The following is a 24,378-nucleotide window of genomic DNA, read 5'->3' as shown; positions in this document are numbered from 1 at the left end:
ATTAGAAGTGGAGAAAAGTTACTGGCTAGACAAACAGTGTCAAAAATTATATTTATTTTTGACCCTGAAGCGGAGCGCGTGTTGATCTCTACCCGGCATGTTAATTAGAAGCAGAATCAGGTGACGTGTACATTTGTAAGTGACTGAACGAGGAAATCAGCCTTCTCTAACATCTTCGAGTGCCTTCTTTTTCACGAGCAGACTGTGAAAAGCGTGCCAGGAGCTAGAAATGCACTTCACATCCGTGGACTTGATTTGGTGCGTGTCAAAAGTGCGTCGAAGGCATTTATCGGAGGGCTCCAAATGTATGCCCTCATGCAGGAAAGCTCAAGATCTGTGTTTGGTTAAATTAAAAAAAAAAAAAAAAAACTTACGCACAAGACTAACGGCTCACTTTTTGGGGAATGTCTGTTTTGTGCGAGGTCTTTTCGCCTTTGGTCGGTTTGGGTCTCCGGCGGTCTTTTCTTAATGGCTAGAAATACTTGCTGTGTGCCCCTTCATGGCAGCACCAGGCTTGATGCTATAGAGGGGCGGGGATGTCTCGCGTGGTTTCCCACGCTGTCTCCCCACGGAGGCAAAAGGAACGCGTGCAGAGACAGGTGCAGGTGCGGATGACATTCCCGTGTTCCCCGCAGCAGCAGCTGTAGCCAACTGGCAATTCTTAATCGAGCCCTCTTGCACGTCCCTAAAAATTGGTTGAATTTTCTATACATGTCCTTCCAGACATTCCTTTTATTTTATTTTATTTTTTTAACGTTTATTATTTTTGAGAGAGAGAGACAGAGTGAGAGTGGGGGAGGGGCAGAGAGAGAGGGAGACACCGAATCCAAAGCAGGCTCCAGGCTCCCGGCTGTCAGCACAAAGCCCGATGTGGGGCCCAAACTCACAAACTGTGAGATCATGACCCGATCCGAAGTCGGACGCTCAACCAACCGAACCACCCAGGTGCCCCCAGACATTTCTTTTATATAGACAGCAGAACTGCATTGGACTAGGTCTGATAATATGGTAAAATTAGCGGTATTTACTTGCTGTCTTACTCTCAGAAGTGAACAAAGCAGACACCTAGGGTTTTATAAGAGCAGTTGCTGGAAAAATGTCACATACTAACAGAATCAGTTTCGATTTTCAAATAGAGCTATTTGTTTAAGTACGTGATTTGTATTCGGGCAAAAGTATGCCAGTTTTTAGCATCCAAAAGATCATTTACATACGACTTCATGCAAGAGGCTGGAAGTGAAATAACTCCTCCCCGAATCTCCCCTCCACCACATGGGCTTGCACACGCTTGTGTCAGCACTCTCTAAAATATTAGTCATGAGCATGCATTTGTGTAATGTTTTCGCTCAGAGATTCGAGCTAAGTTACAACGTCTTATTAAAGACTACAGTCTATGAGGGTGAATTAAATAGTCCACACTCCTCAGCCATCTGTCTTCTGTTTGCTGCTTCTTCCTTTTATGTCAGCCCAGGAAACTTGGAACCCAAACAAGGCGCTGGAAATACACGTTGCCCTTTGGTCCACAAGACTCAAACTTCCATGTTCCTTTCATTCAGATCTAACTCCAGGACCTTTAACTTGGGTAGGTCTCCCTCCTTTTAGGATTCACAACTGCGCCCTTTGAGATCCCTGAATATCAAGTCACTTGCTTAGAGCACCAGATAGGGCGGAAGACAAGAGTAGGTTTTCTTGATGTTTTGGTATGACCATAATATCCCACCCTTATGATTTCTACTTACGTTGTTGGTCGTATGGATGAATCACTAGTCAAGGGGATGTGTCCTCTGGTTAAGTAGAAAAACACTTGGAAAGTGCCATCCATGACAATCCAGTGTAAAGCTGGACTTATTGTCCTTGACCAGCAATTTAACTAATGCATTCAGTAAATCCAGAGTAATTTAAACTTGCCCAGGTAAGAGGTGAATCTTGCTTTGGGAGAAGGAGAGTTAGGATAACATATGAAGTGAAGTTTACTAAAACGGGCGTTAAGTGTCTCTTTCCAATGGCTTGTCCAGTCTGCTTCTCTCCTCAGAGGGTAGTGCCACCATCCACGTGGTTTCCCTAGCCAAAAAGCAGGCCACTGTTTTTGATCCCTACTTGTCTCTTCCTCCCAGGCTCCAAGTACTGTTGATTTGATGGGTGAGAAGTAACTTGCATCCAGTTGTGCTGTTGAGAAAAATAAAGCCGTTCTGTGCCCCTATGTGAGGCCGGCCCCCCTCTCCCACCTCCTGCCCCCCCCCACCCCCCCGCCACCCTAGGAATTCAGGATCTTCTCTGTAACCCAAGGGTTTGTAGTTCCAAGAGGATGTCTGGGGGAAAAAATAATTATTTTTATATATATATATTTTTTTATATATAATATATATATATTATATACATATATATATATATATATATTGAGGTATGATGGACATAACCAAGCTGTGTACATCTAACACATATAGCTCAGTGAGTTTGGAGATAAGTAGACACCCATCAAACCATCATCATAATCAATACCATGAACATACCCATCGCCTCCGAAAGTTTCTTCCCATCCCACCTATGTATGTATGCACGTATATGTCTCTTGACGTGGACCTTTCTTCACTCACTGCACTGAGCACTCTGTGGACCTTTTAATCTGATTTTATGTATCTTTTAGTTCTGGAGATTTTCTTATATTGTTTCTTAATAATTTCCTCTCCACCCTTCTCTCTCTCTTTTATCTTTCTGGTACCTCTGTTAGGTAGACATTATTAGACTTTTTGGAATGAACTTTAATTTTCATATGCTCACCCTCCAGTAACGTTTTGGGAGAGCTCCTCAGTTTCCCTTACAGCTGTCTTAGTGGACTTTTTTATTTTGAATTTTAGCTGTCATGTTTTTAAATTTCAAAAGTTCCTCCTTCTTGAAGGATATGGTTGGTCAGTGAGCCTCACACAGGGTGATTGGGTGGCTTATATCTAATATACATCTCATTGTCTTTTCTCTAGAGGGAGATCCTCATCCGCCTTTGTGGGGTGATCAGCATTATGAAGCTGGGTTTGGAGTAAGAAGAAATGACTGTAGGTCTCATTTTCCAGTGAGACTTTCACTTAACCTTTTGTTTTCGGCCGTGCTTTTCCTCTGTGTCTGGATCCCGTCAGGTGGCGGTCCCTCGAGCATTGTTCCTGCCCCCTAGAGGCAGGGGTGGTAATCGCCTGAATGGACCCGAGCCGCCCAGTGTCAAACTTTCCTTTTGTGTACTCTTCTAAATAACCCCCACCTCTTAAGCATTCTCCCTCACTCCTGCCTCCTGTGCTGCCTGATGCTCCCTGTCCCTGCACCTGCTCGGGGTTGTGCGAGGGGAATGGTCTCATCTCTCCTTGTTTCCCTCTGCACACCTTTGGGTTTTGCCTTCCTCTGCTCCACTAAACCTTTAGCACTGTTCCACTGGCCTTTCGTCTTTGATTGCTGAAGTTTACAGTTTCAGTTGTCTCAATTTTTGTAGATGGTCAAGTTTGTGTCTATTTCCTGTTCTCTTTGTTGTTGCATAATGATTTGGACAAGAGGCTGAAACGTTCTTCTACCATCCTGAGAATAGAAGTCTCCTGTTTAAAGAACCATGTTACCCTAGTAGGTTTCTCAAGGGGTGAATATTACCAAGTTTTTATGTTGACTCTGGAATGTCTGGGGAGAGGCACCAGCGCTCAGATTTGAAACCTACCCAGGCTTCCCGTGTCCTTGCCAAACGGCGCCAGTTGGTTTCACGGGCCAACTTTGTCAAGTTAATAGTACTGTGTGCACTGTGTAATTAGTGAGAAACTTGAGAGATGTCTCACTTAAATCATATTTTGAGGCTAACAGGTTCCTGACTGGTCATTTGAGCACACGAGAGAGCATTCCAGGAGACGACGTTCTGGAAGCTGTAGCGCTAGTTTAAGAGAGTGACTGTGGTAACTCAGACCCACACTGTGACGGGATGGGCACTCGGGTTTCCCCTGGACTGTGACAGCTTTTGCTAATTTTATTTTCCACTGTTCTCAGACTCCATAGAAGAAGTGACATGCGACTAATTCCCGGTTATATAACTGTACTTCTCTTGAACCTGTTCAGATGGTATAGGAGGCATTTTTTATCTGTTAAAGTTTGTTTATTGCCTGTGTTCACTGTGCACGATGTCACGTGTGCAAATTGGTTAAAGATACGTTCGAGACTAAGAAGTTTGTGAAAGACGTAGAGAGGGTATACGCGTGAAATGCCTACAGCCGTATCTGACAATAAACCAGAGCCGCCAGCGCGATGCCAGATCCTACTGGTACATCCTGGAGCATAAACAGAGGCACCAGAAGCCAGGGATACTCCTTAGGGTGCGTGGCTCTCCTCCGGTCTCTGCGAGCCGCGGGCAGCCGTGCTGATGGCTCGGCGCCCAGCCTCCCGCCCTACTCATCCGCTCTTCTCGGCCCCACAGAGGGTGTTCGGAGCTCTGCCGGATCCCCATGGTGGAGTACAAACTGGACAGTGAAGGCACCCCCTGCGAGTACAAAACGCCCTTCCGGAGGAACACCACGTGGCACCGCGTGCCCACGCCCGCCCTGCAGCCGCTGTCCAGGGCGTCCCCGGTGCCCGGCACGCCCGACCGCCTGCAGTGCCAGCAGCCGCTACAGCAGGCCCAGGCTGCCATTCCCCGGAGCACCTCCTTCGACCGGAAGCTGCCGGACGGCACGAGGTAATGCCGATGCCCTTTCCCCAGGGACGGGCTTATCAAACCCTGGGGCTGGAACTTGACCTTACAGGGAGGCACTTCGGCTTTGGCTTGACGGGTTCTGGGTCGGCCTGTTCTGAACAAGCAGGCCAGGCAGGCGGCAGGGCGGGCCCCGGATGGGGTGGTGCCTGGGATCTGTCCCCGCCCCTCGCCCAGCACTGGTGCCGGTGGCACGCAGGTTCTGTTCCGGATGCGCCCACCAGGGCGGCGACTTTCTCTCCGTCCTGGTCCTCCTGGTCTGGTCACCTTGCTCCCTAAAACCTTCCGAGGCACGATAACTGAGAAGGCATTCCCAGGAACCTCTAGATGAGCGCAGGCAGTTTTAAGTATAAATAAAACTGCAGACTCGGGGACCGAATCCCATCTTCCTAATGTAGTATTTTAAGTGTAGTATTTTAAGAGGTCCCAAGGTCCTTAGCGCATCTTCGCTTTGTTCCTCTTATTTTAAGCAAGTTGAGTTAAACTTCAAGTTAATTTTTCAATGACAGAATGCGCTTGTTTAAAAGTTGGCTTTAGAAGCTGGTGAGAATTCTTAGGTGCATAGTTCGCGTTAGGTAGTTTTAAGGGAACAAAATGGTAAATTTGGCTTTTTGTGGTTAAAGCAGTTGATTTCTCCTGCTTTAGTTTTCGTTTTCTCGTAACTTACGGGCCATGGAGAGGCCGTAGTTTGTGCAGAGTGGCTGGTGGGGCTCTGGTATCTATTAGAGCGCTGGGAACAAGGATGCTGAGCCGGGCTGCTCACCCTCTCCCCACTCCGATTTCCTCATCTGAAAAATAAACCTAGTAATAAGAGAGGACCTCTTCAGGGCATTATGAGGATTGAATCAGTCAATACGTGCAAACCGCTTAGAACCATTCCTGGCACGTAGTAAGCCTATACAGGTATTAATGACAATTAGATTAAAACATGAGGTCTTTCCCCAGTTTATTCTTTATAGGTTGAATGCAGGAACGATGTGCCTTTAATTTGGCATTAAATTATCTTGGCTCTGGGCCTCCTCGCTCGGATGTCTGCTGAGTTTATAAACTCGCCATATTCAAAGAAGTGCACGTGGGTAGCCCAGGTAAAAGGGCAGCATGTGGGAGGGACGGGGTCTCCAGAGCCTCCCTTTTTAATGCAGAATGTAGCAAATTATAGGGAAAAAACCTGGAGAGTTCAACAAAACGGAAACCTGGCAAGCACATCTTTATCAAGTGAGTTCTCAAGGGTCATACTTATTTTTGTGTATCTGAAATAAATAGGATTGCATTCAACAGATGTATGAAAATAAACGGTTTTGACCAATTTAGGGTTTTCCCTCCGCATAGATTGCAAATATAGGACCCAAACGTGCCTTGCATGAAGCTTTACAGAACAAGTGGTAGTAATGTTTTCATAATTCTGTATTCTTGGGGGTTCGTGTGCTGTCCTGCCATATTTCACCGGAATCATTCTCTGCACTTTAAGCCTTCAGATGGTGAAGGCTTATTCCTGCCACATCTCCTTCCTGTGATAAATGGCCACCTAATGTCTCTGCCCCCCCCCCCCCCCCACATTCCTGGTGTATTTGCCAGTGGTTTATTCTGTTTCACGCTGCGATGCAAATTTCTTCCTTTTCTCTGTCATCGTAAGATGAGTTTATTTGTAAAACAAACTGGGCCTGGTTGCCACGTTGGCCGCTGTGCAGGCTCCTTGGTGCCCCGTTAATAATTCTAGTTCCTGTTCTAGAAGTTCGCCCAGCAACCAGTCCTCCTCCAGCGACCCCGGGCCTGGTGGCAGCGGACCCTGGAGACCGCAGGCGACATATGACGGGTACTGCTCAGTCTTACCTCCTTGCTGGCCCCTGGGCGGGACCTGGTCAGTAACTCACTGAAGCGTGTACTGAGTGCCTGCTGTACGTGAGGCCACTTGGGGGGGTATAAAAAAGCCAGGCAGGGGCGCCTGGGTGGCGCAGTCGGTTAAACGTCCGACTTCAGCCAGGTCACGATCTCGCGGTCCGTGAGTTCGAGCCCCGCGTCAGGCTCTGGGCTGATGGCTCGGAGCCTGGAGCCTGTTTCCGATTCTGTGTCTCCCTCTCTCTCTGCCCCTCCCCCGTTCATGCTCTGTCTCTCTCTGTCCCAAAAATAAATAAAAAACGTTGAAAAAAAATTAAAAAAAAAAAAAAAAAGCCAGGCAGGCTTGTCATAAGTCACTCGTCCAGGCCAAGCAGCTCGTCATGTCTATGTACGCTGAGCTCATTCATCCATATTCTGAGCCTGTGTGTTTTTTCGTCTTAATAAGGAAAGTCTTTTTGAAAATGAAGGGTTAGGGGACTCTCTAGGCAGTGGCCCTCGGGAGTTTTCCCCTCACTTAAGTTGCTGACGAGGAGCAAATTCACAGCCTCTCTTGGAAGTGCTTTTTCTCTGAAGCACAGCCCGACATCAGAGAAGGCAGGTAGAGCGCTTGGCCGTCTTTTCCTGCCTCCTGTTTGAGAACAGCGGGGCGGGGGTGGGGTGGGGGGGGGCTGCTCACACACGCAGCTGAGGACCGTCCCCGGTCCGTGTGTGTGTGTGTGTGTGTGTGTGTGTGTGTGTGTGTGTGGTGTCCAAGAGCCGGCAGGTCAGGTCGAGCCCAAGGATGCCCGAGGTCTGCTGAACTGACAGATACAGAAACCCAGGAGAAACATCCAGCAAAGTCAGGGACGAAAAGGGTGAGGGTGGTGTTCCTGACAGCATCTTTTGCACGTACTGTTTGTTTGTTTTATTTATTTTATTTTTTAATGTTTATTTTTGAGAGAGAGAGAGAGAGAGAGAGACAGAATGCGAGTGGGTTAGGGGCAGAGAGAGAGGGAGGCACAGAATCCGAAGCAGGCTCCAGGCTCTGAGCTGTCAGCACAGAGCCTGACACGGGGCTCGAACCCACGAGCCGTGAGATCACGACCTGAGCCGACGTCGGGCGCTCGACCGACTGAGCCACCCAGGCGCCCCATGCCACGTACTGTTTTGCAGTTGAGTCTGGAGAGGAGAGAACCGCCAGGGCAGAGAAGGGTCGAGAAGGGTCTTGCTGGGGGAACAGCAACTTCGTTACTGCTCTCACAGAAGCAGAGGGAAATGTCTCTCCCTGGATCCCTTTGGTTTAGGCTTAGCAGTCGATGTTTGTAACCAGATTCTGTAAGTAAGAATCGTTTTGTAACAGGAAGAAGTTTCCCGTCCTTCATTTCTTTTGTAGAATTATGTTGCCCTCTTTGGGGTTTTCATACCACAGAGTCCAGAGATGTAGTCTAGAGTGAAACAGTCTTACTTTCTTGTCCTTAAAAACATTAATATAAAGAAGTATCGGTTCCATGTATTCTCAGCAGGAAGGAAAGCGGAACAAAACGAAACAGAAGCAGTGAGCTCCTCCTTGGCTTACTGGGGACAGGTTTTCTGACCCTGGACAGCCCTCCCACCTCCTGGCATGGGCAGCCCTTTCTTGTCGGTAAATGGCTGTCATCCAGGCGCCTCTGTTGAGCCGGCAGTGACACCACAGGGTCCCCGATTACAGCCGCTTGAAGCACTCCTGGCAGGGCTGGGCCGGCACACGACTTCTGCTGAGGGCTCCCCCCCGCGCCCCCATTCCGGAGCAGCACCCCCAGGGGATGTGTCCGCGGATGCCCGGCCGGCCGGCCACTCAGCTCTGTGGTCTTTGCAGGTGCCAGTCTCCCCTGCTGCTCGAGCACCAGGGCGCGGGCCCTTTGGAGTGTGAAGGAGCCAGGGAGCGGGAGGAGGTGCTGGAAGGAAGCAGGCATCTGGGTAATGAGAAAGCCGGCTGGTAAACTGGCCTTCCTCCGTGCTCTTCAACCCCCTTCCCTCCTTCCTCCTGTCACTTGTTTACTTGTTTGTTCGTCCGTTGGCTCCGCCCACTGGGTGAGCACTGTCGTGGGAGCAAGCCCGTGTGGTCGGCGGGGTCTTCCGACGCCACGGGGCACCTCGTCCTGGGTGGTTGTGCTTGTGGTGCCTGTGGCAACGGAACATTGACCTTCTGGTGGTGGTCCCGCCCACCCTGGGGGTGTATCCGTTGGGGAGACCAGAAGGGTCTAGAACCACAGTCCCGCTCGTTGTCTCCACACCATTTTGTTCGGCTTCTGTGTGGCTTTGCTGTCTCGTTAACACTAAAAACCAGATATTCTCCTCTTCTTCTCTCTTTATGCGATAGAAACCAAATGGCATGGCCCACCCTCCAAAGTCCTGAGTTCCTATAAGGAAAGAGCCCTGCAGAAAGATTCAAGTTGCAAAGATTCCCCCAACAAGCTTTCCCACGTAAGTCCTTCGTCCGTAAACGCCCCTCTCACGTGGCCGGCCTCATGCATCTCCGCACACGTCGCGTGAGAATCCGAGGACCCGGTCGCAGGTCGTCTACCTCCCAGGTCTCTTGGAGGCGAGGTGAAGACAAATCTATACATTAAGTTACATTTTCTTTTCCCTCGTTGATTTCTAAAGAACCTCAGAGAAAGGCCACACGGGAAATTACTGGCAAAGCCAAGACTATGTCCTCCAGCCTTCCGATCCATGACATCCGGCATCGCGGTTACTAAACCACAGTCCTGTTTTTATGGTCAACGGTTTACGCCCTTGTGGGCGGTGCCAGAAAGTGCAAAGCAGCATACCCTGCCCATAGCTGGCCGCGTAATGATTCATGGTACTACTCGTGGCCGCTGACTAGCGGTCAGCAGCAAGGACTGACAGGTAGTGCTCCAGAGCGCCCGGCATGGGCTCCCGGGCATTGGCACATGCCGTTCCATGCATTAGCACATGCCGTTCCATTCAGGCGGCCGTAGCTCAGTGAGGCAGAACTTCCTGTCACATGCGAAAACGTGACCTGTTGGCCATTGGCCAAAAAAAACCAACATTTGAAACTAGCTTAGTTTTGAGAGCTCGCAGGTGAAGAAATTTTATCATTTCCTGACCTGAGCTGCTTTTTCCCTCTTTGTTCAGGAGTCACTGGCGAGCTCTACAGCCGAGTGCCCCCGGGGAACCCATGGGACCGTCCTTCCCTTAGCGATGTCAGGGCCTTGTCTTGAGCCAGCCTCACAGTAGCCGTTGAATTCCACCTTGACAAATCTCTGACGGTGGTGTAAGACCCCTTTAGGAAGGCAGGGGTAGGAGTAGACGTGAGAACGGCAGTGTGTGCTAAAAAGGTCAGGGGGCTGTGCTTAAGGATCTGACGGACGGCAGGAAGGAGAAAAGGCCAAACCTCTTAAAGGTAGATCAGGGCATGACTTGGCCTCATGATCCCAGCCCTTGGCTCCTGCTTCAGGCCTTGTCCGTTTTCCCAGGCTCTGAAGAGAAGCCAGTCGGTATGATTCCCTGAGTCAGATGCTCTCTTTGCTTTGTGTCTTCCAGAGACTGCAAGGAGAGCCCCTTCTCATTAGCACCGGGGGCATACGGTGACTCCGGCTCCCTCAGAGAAGTCACTTGTATTAGATTGCGCTTCGCGGTGGCAGCGTGCGGCCGTGCATTATCTCACTGGGCCCGCGCATTAATCATCGGAGCTCAGTATTGTGAGCACAGGGAGGGGCTGAGTGACTGGACACCATCCCACCGCTGTGATTCAAACCCGGGTCTTGTGCCCGAACCCGGGGCTGGCACTGCAATTTGTCACAGGAGAGCTTTCTTGGTAAAAGACTGCTCCCCTCTTTGTGCTAATTTTCCATGCGCCTCCCCGGTTTGTGTAACGTTTGTTGATTATTTTCCGGTTGGTGACACCGCGGCAACACTTCATGCTTCACGCACGAAGAATCGAACAAAGGCTTGAGGAGATTCCCATTTAACTTAAGATGAGTTATGAGCCGGATTAGGAGTCTGGGACTTGTGCATAAAACCAGGAGAGTTTTTAAAAGTGAATTCTAGGGGTGCCTGGGTGGTTCAGTGGGTTAAGCACCCGACTTCGGCTCAGGTCACGATCTCACGGTTCGTGGGTTCAAGCTCCACATCGGGCTCGGTGCTACCAGCCTGGAGCCTGCTTCGGATTCTGTGTCTCCCTTTCTCTCTGCTCCTCCCCTGCTCAGACTCTATCTCTCTCTCTTCTCTCTCTCAAAAATAAATAATAAAGATTAAAAAACAAAATTAAAAAAAAATAAAAATAAAAAAATAAAAGTGAATTCTAAAAACACAGAAACCAAAACAAAAACCCATAAAAGTGAGTTCTGCCATTCATCATCTCACGTGGCGGGGCGCGTCAAAAGGGTCCCGGGGGGATCCTCTGGCCTGTAGCTCTGTGAGTCTGGGCGAGAAGAAGTTTCACAAGGAAGCAGAGTCTGGGGTCTGTCTGACGCCCCTCCGTTTCTCTCTCTTCTCCAGATTGGAGACAAAAGTTGCTCCAGTCACTCCAGCAGCAACACGCTGTCCAGCAACACGTCCAGCAACAGCGACGACAAGCACTTTGGGTCCGGGGACCTGATGGACCCGGAGCTGCTGGGGCTCACCTACATCAAAGGGGCCTCCACGGACAGTGGCATCGACACGGCCCCCTGCATGCCGGCCGCCGTCCTGGGCCCCGTGCACCTGGCGGGCGGCAGGGCCGTGATCCACAGCCGCGCCGAACAGTGGGGCGACCCGGCCGACCTCCCGGGGCCTGACGGCGAGGCGGCCAAGATGTACGCGGTGCACGGCTACGCGCCAGCCGGCAGCGCGGCCGACGGCAGCGTGGGCGACCTCAGCGAGATCTCGTCTCACTCCAGGTCAGTGCCCCTGCACCACTGGCCGGCACGGGCGGGGGCCCGCCCGGTCCTGCTGGGGGCGGGGAGGGGCCCCGGGATGGGAAGGGCATGGGCCGGCCCCCTGCGTGCCCGGCCGTGTGACTTCAGAGGAAGGGCTCACGTCTCAGGTCCGACCGTGAAATGCGCACCCCGGGAAGTCACTCGCGTGGGGTGTCGCTACCCTTCTCTTTGAATCGGAGAGAAGGCTGCACAGCGCGGTTGCTCGCTCCCGTAGGCACTGACCTCTCTCCCAGTTCGGCTTGTTCCTAAGCTTTTAGGAGAAGCGGCGGCAAGCGAGGCGGCCCTCAGGCTGCAGCGCACGGTAATTCGGGGGGCTGTGCGCAGCTCCCTTTAGATGGAGGCCGTGCCCGCTGAGCTGTGTCCCGGAGTCCCCTTTACCGCAAGGGGGGACCCGAGGTCCGAAAGTTCGTTCAGATGATTGGTTCGGTTTTTTTAAACGAAGACTAGCTGCATTTAACAGGATGCTATTCTGAGGTGTAGATGTTTAACACACGGTTACGAGTGGTTTTAAACTCCTGTGTGTGTGTGTGTGTGTGTGTGCGCGCGTGCGTGTGTGTGAGATGTATGTCTGTACATTTCAAAAACCCATCTAGTCTGTGATTTCTGCCTTCAGAGACTAGATGGAGAAATCCATTTGTTCAGAGGTGGCTGTGGACAGACTTTAACCACACCGGCTACCCTCATTTCCCTCTGGCCTGCGAGGCTTCCTAACCCGGCTCCCAGCTACTGTGGGACTTGCCCCCAGAGCCTTTCTCAAGGCCACTGCTGCCCTCCCCCTCCCCCCAGTCTCCCGCCAGACCTTCTCCCTTTGTCACACAGCCACCGCCAGGGGATGGGGACCTCACGGAGTCTCAGCTGGGAGCCACGTTGGACAGCCCCACACGCAGTCAGTGGGCACAAACAGGAGTAGCCGTGGTCATGTTCTCAGTGCCAGCGTGCAGAGCATCTCAGCTGTCTCCCCCGGAAGTCGTGGAAAATTCTTTACGTCAAACTTGCGCGTGTGCGCACATACTCACTGCTGCGGTCCCGCGTTTATTGTCCTGTGGCTAACACCTTCCTCGGTGTCTTACTTACCGCGTGTGTCACTCGAGGGCGTTTATGTTACAAGTCAAAGAAGACCCCCCCCCCCTACTAATCGGTTCACACAACAAAGGCAGTATTGTGGCTCATGTAACAGAAAAGTCCAGAACCGTCAAGGTGCTGCTGCAGCTCGCTTGATAACCACCCAAGACTGGACTGCCCCCATCATTAGGCTTGACGTGATAGGCCCCGAAATCATGGTGGGGGGATCCTCTTGGCTGAATTTGGCCGTGTCGCCTGTAGGCCCCCCGAGCTCACGCTCTTTTGTCCACAGGAAGAAAGTGTGGTTCTTGTCTAGTTTCAGCAGAAACTCTCCCCCCCCACCCCCACCCCCAAGTATCTCCTCACACTCCCTTGGCTTTCATCACCCTGGTAGGGGGCACCATTGTCTGAGGCAGGAGGCGGCTGAGGGGTGGTGAAGACAGCTGCTTCCCCGGAAGAAATCGGGGTATTGTTACACCAGTAGAAGGGGGAGCGGATGCCAGGCAGGGGAGTCCTAACTGTCCATCCACCCCATACTCCGTCTTCTTCTACGGAGGCAGATGGAGCGTAGGATGTGGAGATTGTTTTCAAGATAGACATTCTTACCGCTGTTTACCAGTTCTCTTTACTAATTTGACTTAAAATATGTTTAGGAATAAATAAATAATATAGGAGTATTAGCAGTGACTTCGGTTACCTGCATTATTCCTATCCTAATTTCAGGGACAGTTGAAAATCGGCCATACTTACAGAAATCATCTCGGGATTCCACCCGCTTCTAATGTCTCGTTCAGAGTTGACGAGACTTGTGACACGGCTGACTTCGCGATACCTTGTTAGACAAATGTAATTGGCATCGCAGATGGAACTGTGTCGTACTATTAAGGAAAATTTCTGTGGAACCTGCTTCTCAGAGCACCTTCATTTGTAAATAGAGGTAGGGATATTTATAGGATTTGAAGGAGATTTTGTTGAATACCTGAACCATCCGTCAATTTAGTGGGTTAGGCTATTAGAAAGTATATGAGAGTGCAAGATTGAATTTCTGATGGATTTGCCTTTTTTTCTACCTCTTTAAACTGAGTGTGTCCACAGCTGTTGTGGAAATGATATATGTTGAGGGACTAGGAGCCGTTCCCACCTGGCTGGGTTTTTCTCGAGGTCCTTCGCTGACGGTGACTCTGAGGCCACGTTTCAACTTATACTGTAGGCTTCTGCTTAGTAAGAAATTTAGTCAGCAAATTGAATCTTTTGAATACTTCCTCCTGTCTGTCCTCTGACCTGTGCAGAAGAACTAGAGAAAATCAGATTTAAAATATTTTGACGGTTTTAAAATATTCAAAATATTTAAAAATTTTAAATGTTATTTTATATATATGTGAAATATATATTTTGTTTTTGAATTTTGTATTAAATATATCAATATTTTACACTTCCTTATTTATTTTAATGTTTATTTTTGAGAGAGCGAGAGAGAGAGGGAGACACAGAATCCAAAGCAGGCTGTAGGCTCTGAGCCGTCAGCACAGAGCCCGACGCGGGGCTCGAACTCAGAACTGTGAGGTCCTGACCTGAGCCAGTGGGACGCTTAACTGACGGGAGTCACCCAGGCGCCCTGATATTTCACGTTTCAAATATTTAAAATGAGATTTAAAGTCTCCGAGGGTGGAAGGAAAAGGAATTTTGCTCAGTAAGATCTCTGTCCGATTCTGCAAACCCTAAAGGGCCTGTGTGTCTGTGGTGATGAAATCACCAGCCCCCTACTTTCTCCTCTGGTTCTCTTTGGGCTGGGAGCTGAGGCCCAGTGCCCGGCGGTCTGGGCTACGACTGGGAGCAGCCCACGTAGGAGAAAGAGCAGAATAAACCTGGGCAGGGGCTGACACCAGGGCTGAGCACCTGGCGAAGATCACAGCCCGGCCCCCATGCCCTCTGTACCCCATCCCGTGTTTTACTTTCTTTTTAGCCCTCACCCAGAGCTGAAATGGTTTGGGCCTATTAAGCATCCCCCCGCATAAGAACTTAGCTCTGCCTCCCCTCACTGGAACGTCCTGTTTGGAGGCCAGAAGGCACTTGGCCTGCCTCGTTCACTTGGTATCCACAGCACCCGCTACACTGCTTTGCACAGGGTAGGCCTTGGAATACGTGGGAGACGAACGAGGAGGGCTGGGTAACCCCTTACCGATTGAGTTCATAAACGCACTGGGGATTTCTGCTAGAGAAGTAGGGTGCACCTGGGATCAGCTGCTCCCAGTTCCCAGTTTCAGGAGGCCCGATCAGTGCGTGGCACACACTTAATACTCTAGTTCTGCTTTTTTGCACGGCCGCCACCCCCTCCCCCCCCCCCCCCCGCCAACGCTCACACACTTAACTTCCCAGCAGACGTCCGGGAGGAAAGAAGCACAGAGTTGTGTGTGTGGTAGGATTGCAGGACTGTGCGGAGGGAGACAGAGGACTTCAAACTCTTTAAGACAAGCTTCCGTGGCGCAGGGCAACAACAGGTGGGGGGAGGGGTGTGCAGAGGTCATCCAAGATGGGACCCCAGGGGTTGCAGCCTGCTTTCTCTGCTGCTCAGACCTTTGGTTCAGCAAACCCGTTTTTTTCTGCCAGGAGAAGGCGCTTAGGTAAGAGCTCAGGACACAAAGCAGGATTTGTATCAGCCTAACCAAGGTTCTGCAGAGTGAAATAAGTCAACTGCAAAAAAATAATAATAATTTCATGTTCTGGATTCTCCTGCAGAATGGCTCATAGCATCCCTTGTATATCATTATTCATACCCTTCTCTTAGTAGCAGTGATGGGAATCTGGCGGGTGAAACTCTAAAATAAGAACTTTAGTCTAGAAGGCAAGGATTCATGAAAAGCTTACTGCCAACATTCTAGAATATTTACCCATTTCAGAGAAAACTTTGATAATGTTGTCACTGCTGCTAAGCATAGATTTTTGCCATGTTGCTCATCAAATCGATTTGGTGAATTTGCTCTTAGAGTTTAGTGTTTAAATATTTTATATTGGTGGGGTGCCTGGGTGGCTCAGTCAGTTAAGCGTCTGACTTCGGCTCAGGTCATGATCTCACGGGTCGTGAGTTCGAGCCCTGCGTTGGTCTCTACGCTGACAGCTCAGAGCCTGGAGCCTGCTTCGGATTCTGTCTCTCTCTCTCTCTCTCTCTCTCTGCCCCTCCTCCACTTACACTCTGTCTCTCTTTCCTTCAAAAATAAACATTAACAAAATTTTCTAAAATATAGGAGTATGATAGAGAGTTTGCCACCAATTCTCAAATGGTTCAGAGAGGGATATATGTAGCAAGATAGTAACAGTGAATGTAGGTGAAGGATATAGGGATGTGTTTCTACTATTTGTATACCTTATCCGTCGATCTGAAGTTTCTCAAAATTCGCAGCTTAGGTGGAAATCTCCAGGCCTCCATCTACAGACCCCATATGTCGGGAGTGTATACCCGGGTGTATACCCGGTAAATGGAAAGAGTTCAAAGCTCCCTTTCTCAGTGCTCCTTGCTTCTTCCTTGGGTAGCTCGGGGCATGGGAAGGCAGTGATACATCTTCCCCCAGAGTCCACGATTTAGAGCCCAGATTGAAGGAGTTTTGAGCCACACTAAGGAACACTAGACCCACCCCCCGTAGCTACGTTACTTCATAGTAGTAAATGAGGCGTTTTATTTGTGTTTTTTTTAATGTTCATTTATTTTTGAGAGAGAGAGAGTGCAAGCACGGGTGGGGGGGAGCAGACAGAGAGAGGGGGACACAGAATCCGAAGCAGGCTCCAGGCTCTGAGCTGTCGGCACAGAGCCCGACGCGGGGCTCGAACTCGTGACCCACGAGATCATGACCTGAGCCGAAGTCAGACGCTTAACTGACTGAGCCACCCAGGCGCCCCTGTTTTGTTTGTTTTTTAATTTTTCATATACCACAGTGCCTCCAACACGTAAACCCTCCAAAGTGAGTTGGTTTATTTTGTTACCCTCTTTCCTTTTGAACGTTTATAAAAAGCCCATTTTAATAACCATTCCTCATTTTGATTTTTTTCTTTGACTTCCTACCTTGTAGGATACTTAACTCTATACACAGGGTTTTCCGAAAGGTAGCGCTCATCGGGTTTCGGAATAAGGTTAATACTTCATCCTACCAGAAAGCCTGCCACCCAGGCAGCCCTACGGTAAACTCTTTGAATAGCAAGTACTCCTACTTATGGACAACTCGTTTGCATGCATCACTAACAAAAACTGACCTTCCTGTAATGCCTACTCTGTGGCATGTATTGTTTTAAGTGCTTCGCTAATATTAACATGGTCTTTGGAGCAGTCCTTTGAGGGGAGGCCCTGTTACAGCCCCTTTCACAGATGAGAAAACTGAGGTTCAGAAAGCCTCCCCGGGTCTCACCGGGGAGTTAGCATGAAGACACAGCCAGTCCGGCCCCGGGGTCCTCAGAGGGCCCTGGCGTGTCAACTTTCCCGAAAGTGAAGCCCTCCTTGCTTTCTGAATTCTGGCACTATCACTGCAGTTTGTCATTTGTCACGAAACTTTCTGTTGTCAGTTCTTCCTGAATTAAAAAAGATCTGTAGGCTTTTCTATTTCTATGGACGGGTTATACTGTCAGCAGGGAGTCCCTCTGGCCTTAGTAGTTCAACTGCTGACTTCAAACAGTTTTTGTTGCGATTTAGGGATTCCTCATTTCAGTCCTAGTTTGTTGTTGGGTCACGTGATCACGCAGCAAACGCGCATACGACCCCCAGATGTGGAGTTGGCCTTGCGGTGTCAGAACCCACTCCCATGCCCTTCTCTTCTCCCTGGAGGGAGCCTCTAGCCCACTTTCCTTGTCCCCCTCCCCTTGCCTCTCCTCACTGTTTTCCGAACTGAATACCTGCGTTCCTGAGCAACTTTGTCCCGTTTTGCCTGTTTGTAAACTTTATTTAAACATGGAACTGGGGGCGCCTGGGTGGCTCAGTCGGTTAAGCGTCCGACTTCGGCTCAGGTCACAATCTCTCGGTCCGTGAGTTCGAGCCCCGTGTCGGGCTCTGGGCTGACAGCTCAGAGCCTGGAGCCTGCTTCTGATTTGTGTCTCCCTCTCTCTCTGCCCCTCCCCCGTTCATGCTCTGTCTCTCTCTGTCTCAAAAATAAATAAACATTAAAAAAAATTTTAAAAAACCCATGGAACCGTGCGACGTATTCTTTGTGGCTTGCTGCTTTTTCTACGTGACGTCTGTGAGGTTCACCCAAGGTGTTGGCAACCTCAGTTCATTTGTTCACAGAGTCTTCGCTTTATCCATTCTTGTTCATCGACTGGCCGTCCGTTTCGCTACTGATGATCCAGGTGGGGGGAATCGGGGACCTGTTACGATCAGTCCGCCTATCGCCATGGGTACCTGTTGCACATGTGCAGGGGTTTATCCAGGGCGCACGCTAAGGAGCGGAATTGCTGGGTCGTGCGCCACACAGGTGCACACCTTTACGGGTCGTGCCCAGACTGGTTTCCAAACCGTCTGCCTCACTTCTCACGCCTGCGCGCGGCGGGCGGGCACTCCTTACCAGCCGCTCCCGTTCCTGCCAGCGCAGGGCACGTGCCGCATACTTGTCGTGGTTTGCGTCGGCATTTTCCCTGGCAGCACTTGACGTTGAGCACGTTCTTTTGGGTTTCCTCTCTTTCGGCCCATCGGTTTTAAGTATGTTGCTTATGTTTATATCTGATTTTCCTCTGATTGTTTTTAACATCCTTCCAGCCACAGGCGTACCCTGTGCACGTGAGCATCGTCGGCGCTGGGAAAATCAGGCACTCCCAACCAGGCCCACGGTGGAAGGACTGCCCCGTCTGCCTGCTTGGCCCGATTTTGTTCCGGGGGGAGGGGGGGAGCACAGTAAGGCGGGGTGGAGGGGGGGGGGGGGCGGCTGAGTCCGGCAGCGTGCTGGCACTGATGAAATCTGGTTGTATCGCAGCGTTTGTCTGCTCTTCTCCTCAGCGGTTCACACCATTCAGGAAGCCCTTCCGCTCACTGTTCCAAAAATAGTGGGTCTCTGGATACGTCCAAAGTCTACATCGTGTCCCACAGCAGCGCCCAACAGGTCCCCGGGTCCGCGTCCAAGCCCTACTACAGGCAAGGGGCAGTGAGCAAGTATGTCATCGGCTGGAAGAAATCGGAGGGCAGCCCGCCACCCGAGGAACCCGAAGTGACCGAGTGTCAGGGGTAAGGTGGCCAGTGGCTCTTCTCTACCCAACCTTACACACCTTTTGGGGACGGACTAAGCGGATGCATTTTTCCCCTCGACAGAAATACATTTTCTAAGAAGGAATAACCTAGAAACATCCTTGTACATCTTCTTAAATGTTGGCATTTACGTTTCTCTTTCAAAGTCTTCTCTTTCCTTGAGTTTCATGTTTGAAAAGTGAGAGAAATCCCTGTTCTGTGTTCTTCTGTCCAGAAAACTGCCTGCAATAGAAAAGTCACAGTCATGGGCTGTTGACGGTGTGAGGATAGAGTCTGTAAATAAACAAGTTCAAGGGCGATTTGAATCCCCCCCAGTGTCCCTGAGTGTTTCTTAAACTTGTGTGACACCATCAAAGAGAAAGTATTCTACACAATTTTAACATGACTTTGATTTCCCTTCCAGTTGTTTGGTTTTGTGGGGTCAGGTAGGGAGGGACGTGAGGTGCCTCTTGAAAAAGAGAAAAAAGATGCCGATAATCCGTTTTATAACACCTGTGGAAGCTCTGCTGTCTCTCTGAAGAGACAAGTTAAAGAAATCACATGTCAAGAACGCAAAACAAGGATGGTCAGAGCTATTTTCGTTGTTTGCTTATTTTTTGTTTTATTTTTTTAAATTTTTTTAATTTATTTTTGAGAGAGAGAAAGAGAGACAGAGCATGAGCGGGAGAGGGGCAGGGAGAGAGGGAGACACAGAATCCGAAGCAGGCTCCTGGCTCCGAGCTGTCCGCTCAGAGCCCGACGCGGGGCTCGAACCCACACTTGCAAGATCATGACCTGAGCCGAAGTCGGACGCTGAACCAACTGAGCCGCTCAGGCACGCCTGTTTCCTTATTTTTAAAAGGACAGCCATGGGAGCCTGGGTGGCTTAGTCAGTTGAGCATCCGACTCTGGATTTCAGCTCGGGTCATGATCTTGCAGTTTGGGAGATCGAGCCCCACATCAGGCTCTAGGTTGACCGCACGAAGCCTGCTTGGGAATCTCTCTCTTTCCCTCGCTCTCTGCCCCTCCCCCACTCATCTCACTTGAATGCCCTCTCTCTCTCTCTCTCTCTCTCTCTCTCAAAATCAATAAGCATTTTTTAAAAATAAAAAAAGTAAAAGGACAGCCTTGAGAAAAAAGAAACTCCCATGCACTAAACTGTGAAGCCATTGTGTCTGCAGCATCGTCACGTGTGGAGGGCGCGCTGGGGGGGCTGCCCTGATTTCCACAGAGCTCTTTTACGTCTTCAGCTTGGTTGATGAACTGGCACCACTTTTTTCCCGGAGAAAATGATCCCACTTTTTAAATATGGAGAGCCTGCTACTGCTCTCTAAACTAAAAATCATTTTAGGGCTGAAATTGAACATGGAGTCTTTTTGTTAAAAAAAAAAAAAAAACACAAAAATCCATCATGTCAATAATTGCAAATGAGGTATTTAGAAAGGAATTCAATAGTGATAGCCACACTTTGTGCCCACAAATGCAGATTTCTCTTTCCTTTTTCTTTTTTTTTTTAAGTAGGCTCCGTACCCGGCATGAGGTTTGAACTCACAACCCTAAGATCAAGAGTCACCTGCTCTACGGACTGAGCCAGCCAGGCACGCCCATAAATGCAGATTTCTAACGATAACGTTGGTATTTCTGCCTATTGATACGTCTCCTGAGCGCCTCACACAAATTCATCCGGAGCCTTCTGAGTTCTGTGTGAAAGCACTGTTTGAGGGCTCTCTTTAAGAGTCAGGGAAGGATGACAGGTGCCCATTTGGACATTTTGCTCTCCCAAGCCCCCCCAGAGTTTGTGCATTTGAACACACAGGTTTGAAGGCACAGACTCTCAGTAAAAGAAGGGCAGAGTCAGGAGCATCGTGAGGAGGAGGTCCGGGCATGTGGGCGACAAAGCTTTACTTCCCCGCATCACACGAGGCTAGTGCTGGGATTTGAACCCGGGCCTCAGGCCGGATCTCTGCGTGCTGTGTTGTGCCCGTCCTGTGGCGGGGGGGGGGGGGGGGGGGGGGGCGGCGGCAGGCACCCCAGGACTTGTCCAGCTAAGTCGAGTGCTCCTAAAACAAGGGAACACACTGTAATGTGGAAGCGATGAATCTAGAATACCTGATGACGGCAGAAACAGCATCCCATCTTATCGCCGAAAGATGCTTTGAAATGGATGGGCCAAGTCCGGTGCGTTTGTGCCACAAAGGATTAGGGAACGTCAATGTCCCGTTGTACACAAAAGATAAAACTCTGAAGTTTCCAGTTACCTCTTTAACATCACATTGTGGAACCCTCCTTGACCCAACCTGACCTACCTCAGCAACAAAGCAAAAGCCAGAGAGACTTCCAGATAATCGCTGTTAATTTTGAGCACGTCCGCGTGAGTTCCTTACTCTGGTAATTTCCCAGTGAGCTGTCGGACTGTGACAAGATGGCCTCGCCTCTCAAATAGAGTCATCTCAGTGACACATGACAATAACAGACAGGTCTGTCGCCCTGTGGCCCTGGGCCATGGATTCCTAGAACGTTGCATTTCAGGTCATGTGGCAAGGACCGTTCACTGCTGACAGTACAGCCACTGATGATTCACTGTGTCCTCCGGAATGTTCGCTTCCTCGGATTGAATTTCCAGAGTAAACTTTTAAAAATCGAGTCCCTGGTTTTCTCCCTGGAAAAGAGCTGAAAACAGTAATTCCGCTAGACAGTCTTTTGTTGTTCGTAAATACATTTTTATATCCTGATAATTAAGGGAGACAGCTGCTTTATTTATCCAAACGGCTTTGCGGAATTGCCAATAATAAAACGTGCTTGGCACACGCCTGAATCGATTACTCTTAAATTTCAGGCTCCCTCGGGTGCCTCTCTCTGTGTCACCCGGGTGAGATGGGGCAGTGCGGTTGTCTACCTGCGAGAGGAGGGTTCTCTCGAGTTTTCTGAGAAACGCAAGGAGGTGTTCCTGCAAAGGACATATGATAATCTCTGATGAATTATTGAAAATGTGTTTTCTGACAGATTGGGAAAAGAAAAAGCACGGCCTTTAAAAAAAAAAAAAAAAGGCTATATTTTTTTTCCCCATCCGGGGCTTCAGGGACCTGACTTGATTCTGAATTATTCAGAAATCTACCTTTAGAGCTGAGCTCATTTCACACGTGTAAAATGACACGGGGGTCTGGAGCAAACGCGGCAGTGACCTGACTCCATAATTAAGAATCGCGCGTATGAGTAGGTGGTGGTGGAATTGGCGGATTTTAATCCTTCGGGCTACACGCGTTTTACAAATGGGCTGACCCCTCCCTCCTCTTAACTTCCCCTCTGCTTTGTTTCTGTGCAACAGGCTGTATGGTGAGATGGAGATCCTGTCCACGGCAACCCAGCACCAGACCGTGGTGGGGGATGCTGTTGCAGAAACTCAACATGTTCTGTCCAAAGAAGATTTTCTGAAACTGATGCTTCCTGACAGTCCGTTAGTGGAGGAGGGGAGAAGAAAGGTTAGCGACTTTCATGAGGCTTTGCAGTTACCAGAAATACCGAAGAAAAGTCGAAAGAGGCTCGGAAGTTTCCAGAGTCCCGCCTCGTGCGTTCTCTGTCATGACTCTACCTGGTACTCTGTGCATGGCTGACCGTTTTCAGGGGGTTTTTCTATCAGCAGGGCAAGCCCGGGGGAGGTGAGGAAGGGCAACTTTCTAGCGTGGATGGAGAGGACAAGGGGCAGGCAGGCCTGGCCGAAAATCCCAGCTCCGGTGACAAGCAGCCGCGTGACTCTGTGCAAGTGACTTGACCTCCCGGCCCAGGGTCGTCCTCCGAAAAAAGGAGACCATGAAACGTGTACCAAAGAGAAGAAATAACACAGGCGCAGCCTCTTAGCACCGGTACATTCTGGGTGATCAGAAGCAGTAGCTATGAAATCCATACTACCTGACTTGTTACAGAAATCTGTCCTCTGCTCCAAGCCGGGCACTGTAAATATGACGGAGCATGCAGCACGCCGTCAGTCCCAAGGGAAGGCCATGTGTCCGTGTTCTAAGCCAACCTCACATTCGGTGGCACACCTTCATTCGTCACGTAGTAGTCCCCCGCTAACGTTCGATCACTTCTTGTTAACAAGTTGTAGCTTCGCTGTTATTACGGTCTCTTAAACCACTTGGTTACGTAACAGAAAGGATTCGAAAGAACCTGCCAGTCATTTAGCTCAGTCTCCTCTTTTTGCAAGTGCCTGGGTCCCTACGTGGTGAAGTGAGAAGTTCATATAAATGTAGGGTGTCTTGGGGCGCCTGGGTGGCGCAGTCGGTTAAGCGTCCGACTTCAGCCAGGTCACGATCTCGCGGTCCGTGAGTTCGAGCCCCGCGTCAGGCTCTGGGCCGATGGCTCGGAGCCTGGAGCCTGTTTCCGATTCTGTGTCTCCCTCTCTCTCTGCCCCTCCCCCGTTCATGCTCTGTCTCTGTCTGTCCCCAAAAAATAAATAAAAAACATTAAAAAAAAATTAAAAACAAAAAATGTAGGGTGTCAGAGTCAGGAATGGAAGTCAGATCTTCTCCCTTCTCATCCAGTGCTCTCTCTCGTCCAAATGAAAAGAAAAACATATATATATATAAATATACATATGAGGCATCGCCATGTTGACTGGGCTCAGGATAAACACCAAGTCTGTGTGCTCCTGTCTTCTCTATAATAAAACAATACTGCAATTAACCTAATTGTGTTCTTAGAATAACACTCTAATTAGATACTACCTGAAAGCTGCTTTAATCTAATGCGCCTGTAATCATGTTCTGAAGAACCTGCTGGTGTGTGTGAAGAGGGAATCCCAGAAGAACTCGATCATAATGAGCCTCTTTTTTTTTTTTTTCTAAACTTGTATCAAATCATATATATGGTACTGTATAAGCTTGGGTGCAGACTTGTAAAAAGGGGCAGATAGCTGTTCTTTTCATAGAAATGAACTTCTCTCCTTGACGTGGGGTTCCCCCCACCCCCCGCTTCTAAGACGAATCACCTTCCTTTCATGGTGTAAATTTAACTTTGTAGTCGACACACATTCCAGTTGGACAGACCAGACAGAATGGAAGGAACGCATACAATAGAGATATGTTTAGCTTTCTCGCTGCACTCACAAATGTAAATAGCCATTTCTGTGTTTGTTTGATGCAAACATTCTGGCTTTTACTATTGTTTATATGAAAGGAATGTGGTTCGGTATGCAGAAGACGAAGTTGGAAAGTCAGATCTGATTTAATTTTTTTGAGTATTTTGACTACTGCTTCTTGAGTAAGGATTCTCCCGACCCTGTCTGCGAGTTAACACAATAATGTCAGTGGTTCCCTTAAATCCGGTAATAATCGATTACCATAACTCCATTTTCAACAATTATAGTAGACTGCTGTGGGTGATCACTTTTAAGTAGACAAGATTTTACTGGACTGATAACCACTGCTTCTTGAACCTGCTTGTGTGGCCTAGAGAGCCTCAGTGTTCAAAATTGGTTTTATTTTATTTTTTATTTTTTTGGATGAGATTGAACCTCACACTGCAGTGGATTGATACAGAAATTGCCTGATATTAAAACGTAGTCATTTCAAATTAAAATCAAGCCCACGCTATGTGTGCTTTTGCATAACTGTGCCCGAAATGGCAACCTTCTAGATTTCCAGGACCTGGCGGTGTTATAAGGTTATGGAGGTTCCATTTAACAT

The 24,378-nt window shown here is 49.3% G+C and overlaps 1 protein-coding gene across 8 annotated transcripts in view; it reads left to right on the top strand.

Moving 5' to 3' along the window:
* The window catches only part of SIPA1L2 (signal induced proliferation associated 1 like 2), a 225,088-nt gene that overhangs the window by 176,583 nt on the left and 24,127 nt on the right, over positions 1-24,378 (top strand). For 7 of the 8 annotated variants that reach the window (XM_058696155.1, XM_058696160.1, XM_058696159.1 and 4 more), the window contains 7 exons: positions 4,433-4,690; positions 6,435-6,518; positions 8,376-8,476; positions 8,880-8,983; positions 11,024-11,403; positions 18,473-18,697; positions 22,023-22,176. In XM_058696155.1, the coding sequence (XP_058552138.1) occupies positions 4,433-4,690; positions 6,435-6,518; positions 8,376-8,476; positions 8,880-8,983; positions 11,024-11,403; positions 18,473-18,697; positions 22,023-22,176 (1,306 nt within the window). The remainder of the gene's footprint in view (positions 1-4,432; positions 4,691-6,434; positions 6,519-8,375; positions 8,477-8,879; positions 8,984-11,023; positions 11,404-18,472; positions 18,698-22,022; positions 22,177-24,378) is intronic. The other variant, XM_058696156.1, reaches the window with a different exon arrangement.

The sequence above is a fragment of the Neofelis nebulosa genome, chromosome 13 (genome assembly GCF_028018385.1).
Source record: "Neofelis nebulosa isolate mNeoNeb1 chromosome 13, mNeoNeb1.pri, whole genome shotgun sequence".
Classification (NCBI taxonomy): domain Eukaryota; kingdom Metazoa; phylum Chordata; class Mammalia; order Carnivora; family Felidae; genus Neofelis; species Neofelis nebulosa.
The sequence above is the reverse complement of the archived record's forward strand: the minus strand, read 5'-3'. Positions and strand labels throughout refer to the sequence as shown.